Here is a 13,497-nt window from a genome sequence, read left to right as displayed (position 1 = left end):
GCGCATAGGGAATATGCAATTGTAGTAATTTGCTCTACAGGTAAGTAGAGTGACGTAGACCCCAAAGTCAGTCGCAAGTTTGCGACGGATTTAAAAATCTGATTTCACTAAAGTAGGACATTTTGAAATCCATCGCAGGCCTGTCACAAGTCGCCGCAAGTTGTGCGAATTTGCGATTGATTTTTGTGGACGCTCTTGAGTAGACGCAAAACTCAAATCCATTGAAAAATTCAAGTGCAATGCATCTGCTGTATGTGAATAACGATTGTGCTCTGCGTGCATGGTAACGATTTTTCTGTGACAGAATATTATTGTAATGCAGACTCGTCTGTAGTTATTTATGTTGGTCCTGTTAATTATTGACTTTTAGTGAATTGCTTATTGTAACACTTTTGTCTTTGAGGATTTTGATCGCATGCACATTGTGGTGTGTGTGGTGGGGAGATGAGATTATTGGTTTGCAACAAGTTCAATTCACCATGAACTACAAGATAGCAGCGCTTTTTATGTTAACGTTATATTATTTTTCTGACGTCTTTCTATCATTGTGCTTACATCACTCACAACCCAGCATAGTCCTAAGTATCCTTTATTTGTAATTCTCCATTTGACTGTCTTAATACAAGTTACAACTTGGCTGTATTTGCTCTTTGCTAAGCTTTGTTCGATGATTAATGTGGCTCATAATAGTTCATTATTTAACTCATGAATACCATCGTCCTGGAAGCGGACAGGCCGCACCGACAAGGCCATTTCACCATGCATGTTGGGTGTGCCAGCCGACCCTCCTGCTCACGTGATAATAGCGCACTTTAATTAATGTCAACTAATGTATATCGGCGACTTTGAGACTCAACATTCTATTCCACAGGCATTCAGCAGCATTCAAGAGGCACAGAACTGGCTCATATTTTAAAAATACTTTACCTGCGATTTAATAGCTGACTTTTGTCAAACATTTCTAGAGTTCACTTGTTTGGTCATGTATAACCAAGTCTTAAATAGCACACATGTATTTGGAGAAATTGCTTTTAGTTATATTTACCTCCGCCCTCACTTTTTTTTTTCCCGCAAAGGTGAAGCCATTTGTTAGCTATAGTAGCTCAAAATTAGCTAGCTCATGGTACATTGTATAACTTCAACAACTTCATCAACTATCCACGATGATGATGCAATGTGCACAATTTTCAACCATGGTGTTTATTTTCTTCTTTTTTTTCAAATAGCCTTACTGAATGCTGCTGTCACTTTGATTGTTTTCCCGTTATTTTGGTTCTCATGAAACATGATCAATTCATTTATTTTGTGTTTTTTGGTGAAGTTGCTAGTTTGAAAATGGGGCTTAATTATCAAAAAAATCTTGATATCTCACACGTTATTTGTCTACGATTACTACTGACATCATCACCTTTAAAAATTGCTTTTTTTTTCTTCTTCTCATTATATATTTAGATTCAAAATCCAAGAGAGTGACCCACTAGACTGATTACGTGTCAACAACACCCTTATCATAATTATGTGAAGAGTATTTATGTTGTGGCTTCTTGGTTCTTAGCCTGGTTTTCCTCCCAAATAATTCATGAAATAATTTTGACCTCCTTTGTATTGGAGGAAAGGAGGACCATTTATTCCTGAGGTGTGAAGAGCAAATAATTATTTCAATATGTGTATTTCAATATTGTTAAATTTGTTTTATCATTAACCGGGTATGTCTCAGAACCGAGTCCCAAATTTCTGGAACCACCCAAAATTTACGGGTGATCGTGAATAATAGCAAACCTGTGGGTTTACAGCAATTTTTGTAAACATATGACAGCTTCTGAAATGTTTGTTTGAACATGTAATGTTTATTTGTATTGCTACTTAAAATTTTGTAACAATATTTTTGCTGTGTCTTCTTATGTGTAATGTCATTTTTAGTGGTTTACTTTTTCACTGCAGAATGTCATGCGCCTTTGAACAGTGTTGGTGCAGTATAAATTACAATTTTTACAACTGTGCATGTGATCAAATCATTGCGTCCTCATTGTTGCATTTGCGCAAACAAATCGTCTTTCCTTTGTCCAAGTGGAGGTTTCAACGTGGCATTGGTCTTTTTAAAGTCAACTGATGACTCAAGGCTCTAAAAAGTTCAGCTCTTCAACAATTAAACACTGTCCTCGTACAAAACTACCAGGCTTGAGGGCTATGTGGCAGTCTGGACCTGTGGTCAGGGAAGGGGTGGTTAAGGCAATGGCTGTATACATTTTGTGCAAAGTTTATGGCATTGAATTCCATGTGTTTGTCTTACCATTAGATAGTTTCGATGCAAATTTGTCAATCTGTTTGAGATCTTGGCTGAATACATTCTGGTTGACTGCCATATGATACTTTATGTTGTACACATGATGACGCACTTTTCTACAAATAAATATCATAATTAAAAATGTAAGTAATTAAATAAGCCTTTCAGCTGCATAAAGATCATCAAGTAATTTAGTGACATTCACCTTTACATAGATGTATGTTGTAACATCGAAGAACAAGAGAGTTTGTGTTACGTAACTACAAATCCAACTCAAGACTGACCTGACAGGGTCAGTTATTTGATGAAAATAATAATAACTAGAACAGGGAAGCTGCCATGGCGAGCTGCCGATCGCCAGATAGAACCAATGACTGACAGAAAAACCAATTATTTGATTAACTGATGATCAAAGGGGTGGGGACATTGACAAGTGTGAAGTAATGACCATTTAAAGTTCTGTTTGGGCCAACAGCCCGGAACACCTCTTATTTTCCCCCGTTTTGTTCCTTCTTTTTCTTCATACTTCTTATTCTTCTTCTGTCCGTCCCTTGTCCGCTATAACAAAACAACCTATCCGAAACTTGTATGAACCTGAAACTTCACACATCATTATAGATATTCATTAGGAGAAGAAAAATGTGTAGTAACGTCATGATGTCGTCATCAATTCTTGAGTTACGAAAATTTAAAGTTTATAAACTCAAAAAATCATAACTTTTGATCTTCATGATGGATTCTTACAATGGATACACATCGGAAAGGTCGTTAATAACTCTGTAAACGCCTCGCAGACATGACCCCATTTTGATCTGGTCTTCCGGTTCAAAACCGAGGTTAAAAATTCAGAAATTCATGTATAAAGAACTACGAAATTTACCCATTGATTGTAAAGATTTTACAATTACATGTACATGTACATTGTACACCACTTGTATAAGTATGAGGTGCATTGCGGTGCATGTCACGCTCTGGTGCGCCACGTGTTGTTCGTTTTAGTCTGCGTTCGAGGCGTTCCAAACTAATATCAGCTACATTTTCCTTTCGGTTAATGAGTCTCTTCTACAGTCCCAAAAAATGGACATGTTGGTGAACTTTTCTTGACCTTTTGACCTGTTTAAACAAAGTGATTGTAAAATGATTTGAAAAGGCGTTATTTAATATCTTTTAGGATGAAATATACATCCTTTGGTGCGCAAGTCTGGCAAATGTCTGCTAAAAAAAATATTACCGATGACGTCACCAAAAACAAGTGCGCCATCTAGCGGCAGATTCAAAACATCTAAAAACACACTGTGTCAGAGTCTATGACAATTGTTTCAAAATTGGTATACATAATCTCCTTTGTAATAGTAATGTATCTGTAAAGGCTTACACTGTAGCTTGATGGCCTTGGTATTGCTTTAGGGGTGCACTTTTCAAAGCTGTGCCATGAAAATTAAATGAACATAGAAATTGGACCTCTCCCATTTTGTAATTAATAAGGTTTATTTAAAACAAAAATCACTTTCTTTTATAAAATATAATTTGACAGTGAATGGCATTATATTCTTGAGTTTTTCTTTCTTATGAGTAAATTCTTGAACATAAAATGAAGTCTTCATGTTGTTTTGAAAACTTTTGCAATTTTAATCATTTATTACAAACCTTGAGAACAAAGCAAAGGCAAAGTGCAATATTTGTATTTTTAAACAAGGCTTTTACTCCCGGAAACCGAACACCTTTTTACAAACTCTGAATTTCTAGTTTTCATTGTTTTAGCTCATCCAACTGGAACCAGTGATTAACTCTTTGAGTTTCATCATGTCATACTATCTACTTGTAAGCAGCAAAGCTTGTTTTCAGTTTTAAATTGATACAACATTGCAGTAAGGAGTGATAACCATTAAAGGTTTTCATTGTTAAAGCTCAGTCAACTGGAACCTGTGATGCACTTTTGAGTTTTATATTTTCATATGAGTTTACCTTATTTTTAAGTCAGTGCATCATTGCAAAAAGGAGTTATGACCATTGAAGGTTTTCATTGTTTATTCTCAATCAACTGGAACCAGTGATAAACTCTTTTTTCATGTGCTATAGTATGTAAGAAGTTATATTTGATTTAAGTTTCAAGTCAGTACATCATTGCAAAAGTCATGACCATTTAAGGTTTCATTGTTTCAGCTCATTCAACTTGAACAAGTGATGCACTTTTTGAGTTTTATCTTTTCAAATGCATCTATATGTAAAAAGCAATATGTGACTTGAGTTTCAAGTCAGTACATGATTGCAATCAGGAGTTATGACCATTTAAGGTTTCGTTGTTTCAGCTCATTCAATTGGAACCAGTGATGCACTCTTTGAGTTTCATCTTTTTATATGCATCTATATGTAAGAAGCAATCTTTGATTTAAGTTTCTAGTCAGCACATCATTGCAATAAGGAGCTATGATCATTTAAGGTTTTCATTGTTTCAGCTCATTTACATCAAACCAGTGACAGAGAGATTGATTTTTTTTTGTTTAAAGAAATCATTTCAAAACTTTCAGATTTAAAGGCAGTGGACACTATTGGTAATTACTCAAACTAATTATTAGCATAAAACCTGACTTGGTAGTGGGTAATGGGGAGAGGTTGATGGTATAAAACATTGTAAGAAACGGCTCTCTATGAAGTGCCATAGTTTTCGAGAAAGAAGTAATTTTCCACGAATTTGATTTCGAGACCTCAGATTTAGAATTTGGTCTTGAAATCAACCATCTAAACGCACACAACTTCGTGTGACAAGGGTTATTTTTCTTTCATTAATATCTCGCAACTCGATGACCGATTGAGCTCAAATTGTAACAGGTTTGTTATTTTATGCATATGTTGAGATACACCATCTGTGAAGGCTACATGTAGTCTTTGACATTTACCAATAGTGTCCACTGCCTTTAAGTTTGAATTTGGCTCATTAAAATCCAGATGTCAATGTTTGAGCCTGAAAACAAACTTTAACTTTTTTTTATATTTAAAAAACACTAGGCCCCCTATTTGAAAACATAGCTGAAAATTACCAAAAATGACTGGCAAGTGTATATAACAATCTCACTTGGACTTGTACATACCAAAAACAACTCAACTCAAAGACTGAAACTCATAACAAAACCTTTAACATTTTCACTGAATGCAAATAATATAAAAAAAATTATGGGAAAAAACTGTGCTGTTGTTGGCAACATCATAAGGTTGGTTTTGAGGGAAGTTTGAAGGAGTTGAGGGTTGGAAAGATCTGTCTCCCTAAAAGTGATAAGATCTTGGTTTAGTCAGAATATACTGACCTGCTGAACTAAGACCAGCTCGACTAGATTTATAAGGCATGATGAGTTCAGATAAATATGACAATGCAATTCCGTAGATAGAGCAAAAGGTTAAAGTCACCTGGAAATATAATTTTTTTTCTTCTTCAAACATTAGAGTATATGTTTCTGAACAATAACATAAATGTTTTGAGTAATTTTTTTAAACGATTTATATCTTAATATGTAAACAACTAGAAATTTAGAGTTTGTAAAACAAACTCAAGGGGTTCGGGAACGGATGTGTGAAAGGGGTTGTTTCACAAGTGTGTACACTAAACTAGTCACCATAAAAAATAAGTCCCAATCAAAGCAAGCAATCGTAAAGCCCTTTCATATAATGTATAGATTGTCAAAATAGCTTTTGTGGTTTAGGAAATAGGAACTGATGAATAATGAGGACTGGATAAGAGACTAACTAACCGGAAGGGAAATGTTTGTTGAAAACGCCTTGAAAACAGACTACGTATGTAAAGCCCTTTCATATGATGTATAGATTGTCAAAATAGCTATTGTGGTTGAGGACATATGAACTTATGAATAATGACGACTGGAGAAGAGACTAACTAACAGGAAGGGAAATGTTTGTTGAAAAAGCCTTGAAAACAGGCTTAAGCAAAGCTATTTCTAGTACCAAAAAAAACTTAACTTCAGTGATCGGACGAGAACCATAGTAATCAACGTAATATGGTTGTAGTCGCAACAAAAAAATTATTTTTGATGGAAATTTACACAAAATCTGAATTTAACTAGAAGACAAGGTCAAAATGGGGTCATGTCTGCAAGGCGTTTACTAAGTTTTTTAAGACCTTTCAGATGGTGTATCGATTGTAAGAATCCATCATGTAGATCAAAAGTTATGATTTTTTGAAATAATAAACTTTGAATTTTCATAACTCAAGAATGGATGTAACTTAAACTATGTGTGAAGTTTCAAGTTCATTCGATCTTTGAAAAGATGTTTCGTTAGTGGACAAGGGATGTAGAGAAAAAGAAGTATCAATAAAAAAAATACATAAAAAATACAAACGAAACACCTAAAAAGTTGTGAGGGGGTGACTCCGCCTACCCCTTTTGTGACGTCAATCGAGGCAGACTTTGCCTCGAGTACGTGCAAGTACATTCAAGTCCTAGTCGTGAGTTTGCACGTTTCGAAAAAGTTTTTCGCATTTTTCCGACAATGTCGACCAGGTGTTGCTGCTGGATGCAGCAAAACAACTATTTGCTGCATCCAGCAGCAACACCTGGTCGACATTGCCGGAAAAGTGCGAAAAACTTAACCAGACAAAATTCATTTTAACCAACATGTCCATAGACGAGTCTCAGCTATACCATGGAGGAAGAAAATAGCCTCCATGGTTATACAAACCTCACTTTGTTTCAGTTGTGTATCTACCACTCAATGTGAAGGATCAAAAGATATTTACAGCACAGTGGTTTAAAACCTTATGGGACAACGACAAGTTTCAAACAAATATTTGTCAAAATACCCTTATAATTTTTAAGGCATGTCATTGTCTCAATGTCATCTTTAGGCACATAAAACTTGGTTGTCTTTTAAAATAATACTGTGTCCTGCTTCGCAAATTGTGAAAATTAAAGGTGATTTTAAAGAGCAAGTTTGCCTTCTTGCACCTAATCTTTATAAACTGTTCCAGCAAGCGCAGCTTAGCTGGCAAAAGCTATTGTTTTGTTTTGTTTTGTTAAATTTGTTCCTTTTTATTAAAGTTTTGGTAATTTTTTTTTTAATAAGCTGTTTCAAAGCCAACGCAGCAAAACAGCTCTTGTTTTCTATTCATATTTATATTTATAATGACTCCTAGCTCTTGTTTTCATTTTTTTTCTTTTTTTTTCTGTTTCAGCCTACCGGAAGTTGTTGGATTAATGTACGATTTGTTCTTCACAACCTCTTGCATAATTCCTAAAGAGCAATTGCAATGAACTTTTCAGTGAGGAAAGACAATGGTGCAATGACCATCAGAAAACAAGAATAACTAGACATGATTGCATTTGTGCACAAATGCATAGCTGTTTCGTTAATAACATTTTCAAGTTAATCAACTGAATTTAAATTCTTCTTGTATTCATAACAGTTACGACATATCCCATCTATTAACAACAAATCAGATTATACCATGCTTCAGTTTAGCAATTTATGACTTAAAGGTTTACAATAAATCATAAAAAATCATGTGATGAAGTCATCATGACGTCATTTGACAATTCACAAGAACTTGCCAATATCCAACAACCTACTAAGTTTCAACATGATCGCATAATTACTTAGGGAGTTATATTAGTTCAAAAAGTGCACCTTTAAGGCTGCGTCACGTGACCCCCGATGACGTCATTGATCTGAAACTTCACACATATGATGGCTGCCTGACAGTTAACGTGTGTGTAAAATCTAAAGTGATTACAAAAACTTCACCACAGACATCTTCAAAAAGTCCATTTTGAAGAGTTTTCAACCTGCCGCTAGAGGGCGCTGTTGCAATTTGTGGCGTCATTAGTATTTTTTTGAACTGCCCACCCTTGCTAGACACTTACGTCCTTGGAAAGCAACTACATAACTTTTACCACTTTTGAACTACAGGGCACTTCCGTTTTTGGCCCATTTCGACCGGAAGTAGAGGTCATGTGAGGTCACGCACACAAAACAAAATGAAGACCTAATTTATCCCTACCCAATCCCCTCCAACATAAACCTACAGTCTATTTTGGCTGATTTGATATAGATTTTCAAACATTTAACATAAAACACCTTTAAGATCACGTCACAGGACCGGTGAAGATGTCACCATGACATCATTAAAGATCATTAATGCACTGTAACCTTCCAACCTTGAAAGTTTCATTGCAATTGCTATTTAGGAACCATGCAAACAATCACATCTACTGAACATGACAAATAAAATATAAAATAATTTAAAAAAAAACTTTACAAAAAAACAAGAGCTGTTTCGCTGCACTACGAAACAGCTAATTATATTTTATAACCAGAACAGCGAAGCTGCAATGGCGAGCTGCCGATTACTAGATAGACTGACAGAAAAACCAATCATTTGATCATTTGACGCTAAAAGGGGTGGGGACATAAACAAATATGAAGTATGACCATTTAAGGTTTTCATTGCTTTAGCTTATTCAACTGGAACCAGTGATCTTTGAGTTTTATCTTTTCATATTATATTGGTGTAAGCAACAATATTTGATTAAAGTTTTGCACTCTTCAGTGATATACTCTTTGAGTTTTATCGTCTCATATGCATCTTTATGTAAAAAGCAATATTTTATTTAAGTTTCAAGTCAGTACATCATGGAAATAAGGAGTTATGCCTATTCAAGTTTTCATTCTTAAAGTTTTATCTTCTAATCTATACTATAATAGCGCTTAAAACACATGGGCGCTGCCATTGTTGTTTGGGCGCCGCCATGTTGTTTTAATGTCAAGTGGTGCCTGCACCCTGCTAAAATCATGCGTCCTGGTGTAAATTTCGGGTACCCGTGGGTTGGGGGATGAACGCGCGAGCGTGTAGTAACTTTGCATGGGTTTCCCTTAACTTTTTTTTTCGATCGCCCGCAGGTTTTTTCACTAGCCTGCATGTATTTATACACAAAATTTTCAAACAAAAAGAAAAAAAAGAAAACGAAGCCCTTAAAATTGCTTTTTTTAGGAGGATTTGAGATCTGAATTTTTACCTTAAACTATCCCTTTTCCATCAACAACAACTTTAATGACTCGTCTTAACTTTGGATCGGTGGTTTGCCAAAGTGATTTGTATTGTGACCCTGCCCAGCCACTTTAAACCCTCCCCTGTACACAACGCTACACTTGCAGCTTTCTACCGGGGTTGCCGCGCGAAGCGCGGCATCCTGCTAGTTTACGCGCGGCATCCTGCTAGTTTATAATAAATCTCCAAGTAAGAAACAATATTGGACTTAAGTTTAAAGTCAAAACATCATTGCAGTAAGGAGTTATGACCATTTAAAGGCAGTGGACACTATTGGTAATTACTCAAAATAATTATTATCATCAAACCTTTCTTGATTACGAGTAATGGGGAGGAATGATAGTATAAAACACTGTGAGAAACAGCTCCCTCTGAAGTAACGTAGTTTTGGAGAAAGAAGTAATTTACCTAAAATTTAGATGAGGTCTCGAAATCAACTTGCATCTGAAAGCACACAACTTTGTGTGACAAGGTTGTCTTTTCTTTCTTTATTATCTCGCAATTTCGACGATCAAATTTTGACAGGTTTCTTATTTTATGTATATGTTGAGACACACCAAGTGAGAAGACTGGTCTTTGACAATTACCAATAGTGTCCACTGCCGTTAAGGTTTTACTTGTTTCAGCTCATTCAACTGGAACCAGTGATGCACTCTTAGAGGTTTGTCTTTTCTAAAGAATCTTTTAAGTAAAAAGCAATAGTTTTGAGTCAGTTCATCATTGAAATAAGGAGTTATGTCTATGAAAATGATTCATCGTTTTAGCTCATTCAACTGAAACCAGTGATTAATTCTTTGAGTTTTATCTTTTCATATGAATCTACATATAAGAAGCAATATTTGACTTCAAGTCGGTACATGATTGCAATCAGGAGTAATCATCATTTATGTTTTTCATTGTTTCAGCTAATTCAAGTGGAACCAGTCACAGAGAGTTTGAATTTTGTTTAAACAAATTATTTTTGAAAAAATTTGATTTTAATTTGAGTTTGTTTCTTTTAAATCCAGATGTAAATGTTTGAGTCTATCTTCTTTTTTTATTCAAAAAAATTTCACACTTTTTGTATTCCAAAAACTTCAACTTTATTTGAAAACATATCTGAAAACTAGACATTAGGTGTTAGTGAACAAACACAAAGCTGTTCCGTGTTCTTTTGCTTGGATTATGTGCTAAAATGACCAAGGAGTCTATAACTGAAAAAAAGTTGGAAAAATGTTGTATAGTGTCTTGCGTTATGGTGCCACAGGTAGAGGTCAACATGGGGTCACGGTAACCTAAGGGTAATCTCCAACGCCCAGGGAGTCTCAAACTGAAAGAAAGTTTGAAAATTGGTTGTGTAGTTCTTGAGATAAGGTCCCACTTCCTGTTGACCCGGAAGTAGAGGTCAACTTGAGGTCACGCTTTTTTAATAATTAATCTCCAATCCCCAAGGAGTCTGTAACTACAAACAGTCTAAAAATCAGCCATTAACTTCTTGAGATATGGTCCCACTTCCGGTTGACCAAAAGTAGAGGTCAACTTGAGGTCGGGGTTTTCCCAAATTAATCTCAAATCCCCAAGGAGTCTATAACTACAAGCATGTTAAAAATCGGCCCTGTACTTCTTGAGATATGGTGTTACGAAGATTTCCCAACTAAATATGCAAATGAGGGTCACGTGGGTCGGGGTTTTCCCAAATTAATCTCAAATCCCCAAGGAGTCTATAACTACAAGCATGTTAAAAATCGGCTCTGTACTTCTTGAGATATGGTGTTACAAAGATTTCCCAATTAAATATGCAAATGAGGGTAATGTGGTAAATTAATTAAGAATTTTTTAAAATTTTACATTAGCAATTAAGCTAGTTGCAAGCTTCAATTTGATTTTTTATGATTTAACTATTTTGACGTTATGGTTAAGGAGATTAGGCTTAAACAACAAAAACGTTTATTGCATTATCCATTGCAAGTTAATTGTAACTTGTCAATTGTCACTGCAGCAGTTTGTGCAGTGAGTTACGCTTACTCATGTGTATTACCTTTAAGTTGTATTTAATATGTACCCATTTTGCAGTGCATGACCTTTAAGCCAAGTAGCCTAGTGACAGTGCATTAAGGTCATCCTGTGTATGCTAATGAGGTCAACGTCCCCCATAGCCCCACACAGAGTACATGTGTGTGTTATGTTACATGCAGCCCATGCAGCCCATGCAGCCCATGCTTGTCCCACAGCATTCCATTGTGCAGCCTTTTTACGTTACTTGTGGTTGTTTTTAACATGATAGTTCCAGCTTTTCAGAAGTATTTCTCAAGTTCTCTATAATTTCATCCAGTGTAGAAAGCCCAATTCGGTAAGCATATTTTTCTCTTTATATTCTGCAACAGTTTGACTTACAGTTTACAAGGCAAAATCAGAGTTTTTAGACAAAGTTTTGCAGTCTGTTTCAACACTTTATTATGATCTTGTTCTTGACAAAGTTTACATTTGTACACATTTCTATTGTTAAATGCCAGTTCATGTATTTCCATGTATCTTATTATTGTTTATGTTTGGCATTAAATTACAGATTGTATCTTGACCATTGCAACACAAGCTTCAGTTTGACAAGTGTCTTCATTTGCTTCAGTTACGTTGTTTGGTTATGAATACTTAATCCTTTGGACTGTACAGACTTTAAAAGTATGACGAAACTCCTTGGTGTTTAAGTAAATGCCAAGGCAGCCACAATACAATCGAACATTACTAGTGGATAACTAGTTACATCATGTCACAGTCACGTTCAAATGACTCATCATCGGAGGTGTGTTTTCCGAAACAATCAAGTTCAAAGTCAATCAGATCATCACGATCACATGGAAGTTCCCGTACACAATCAACATCAGCCTCGGCTAGGTCTGCAAAGATGGAGCTCGTTAGACAGGAAGCCGAACTCAAAGTTAAGCTTGAATTCGCAGAAAAGGAAAAGTTTCTAAAGCTTCGTGAGCTGGAAGAAGAAAAGCAGTTTGAAGTGGAGAAAATAGAGCGTGAGTTGAGGAGGGAGAAATTTGAAATGGAGAGGCAACTGGCAGAGAACCGTGCTGCTGCAGATGTTTTCACTCAATTTGAAGAAGCTGCATCTTGCCGATCTGAGCTTATTGATGTGCCGGTTGATACCAGTCATAATCTGAGGAAGTTCCTTGACGCAGAGAATGCTGACCCCGTTCCTGCAAGTGAAAGCCCAGCACCAGTTCCGAACATTTCACTGAACCCCTTTGCAGAGCCCTTCGACATGATTCAACAATTCCCTTATCATGATGCGACGTTAGTCACTAACAGCTCAACAATCCAACATCACACTCCGCAGGATGGGTGGACCAAGATAGCCTCGTCACTTGAGAGAGTAATTACCCAGCTAGCTGAGAAGAGTATCCAGCAAGGTGAAGTAAACAAGCGACTTGCGGTCTCAAGCCAACTTCCAAAAATTAATGTTTCGGTGTTCGTGGGAGAGCCACTTCACTATCCACTATGGCAGAACGCCTTCAACGCCCTCATCGACTCAAAGCCACTAGACGTGGACACCAAGCTAAATTATTTGAACCAGTACGTAGCGGGAAAACCGAGACAAGTCGTCGAGCACTACATGCTGATTGGAACCGAGGAGGCGTATCAAAAGGCTAAAGATGTGCTTGCCGATAAATATGGCAACACAAGTGTCATCAGTTGTGCTTTCACGACAAAGTTGGAGAAGTGGAGCAGGATACCCCCAAGAGATGCCGTGGCTTTGAGAGACTTCTCAGATTTCCTGGACAAGGTCAGTGCCGCTAGACTTACGATACCGAGCCTTGGTATTTTGGATTTTCCCAAAGAAAACGCCAAACTTGTTGAGAAGTTGCCCCATCATCTGGACTCCAAGTGGAGAGACAGTATCGAAAGGTGGAGGTTTAAAGAAGGACCAGGTACCTACCCCCCATTCTCGGAGTTTGCTTCCTTCGTCCGCAGAGCAGCTGATCGAGCTAACATGCCAGAGCCCGAGGCCATCACAAGGAGCAAGGACCCCCCCAAGTCGACTAGCCAGACCAGTCCCCCCAGCAGACCATCAAAGGGTCAGAGTGCTAAGTCTTTCTCCACGACAACAACCGATAGCGAACGTCCCTCTAGTAAGCCATCCAAGAGTGCTGCAGGCCCATGTGTGTTTTGTGAT

The 13,497-nt window shown here is 36.7% G+C and overlaps 1 protein-coding gene across 2 annotated transcripts in view; it reads right to left on the bottom strand.

Annotated features, from left to right (window-relative positions):
* LOC117295510 (high affinity cAMP-specific and IBMX-insensitive 3',5'-cyclic phosphodiesterase 8B-like) overlaps positions 1-13,497 on the bottom strand; it is a 186,790-nt gene that overhangs the window by 115,405 nt on the left and 57,888 nt on the right. For both annotated transcript variants that reach the window (XM_033778196.1, XM_033778197.1), the window contains exon 9: positions 2,291-2,400. In XM_033778196.1, the coding sequence (XP_033634087.1) occupies positions 2,291-2,400 (110 nt within the window). The remainder of the gene's footprint in view (positions 1-2,290; positions 2,401-13,497) is intronic.

Source organism: Asterias rubens, chromosome 10 (genome assembly GCF_902459465.1).
Source record: "Asterias rubens chromosome 10, eAstRub1.3, whole genome shotgun sequence".
Lineage (NCBI taxonomy): Eukaryota > Metazoa > Echinodermata > Asteroidea > Forcipulatida > Asteriidae > Asterias > Asterias rubens.
The sequence above is the reverse complement of the archived record's forward strand: the minus strand, read 5'-3'. Positions and strand labels throughout refer to the sequence as shown.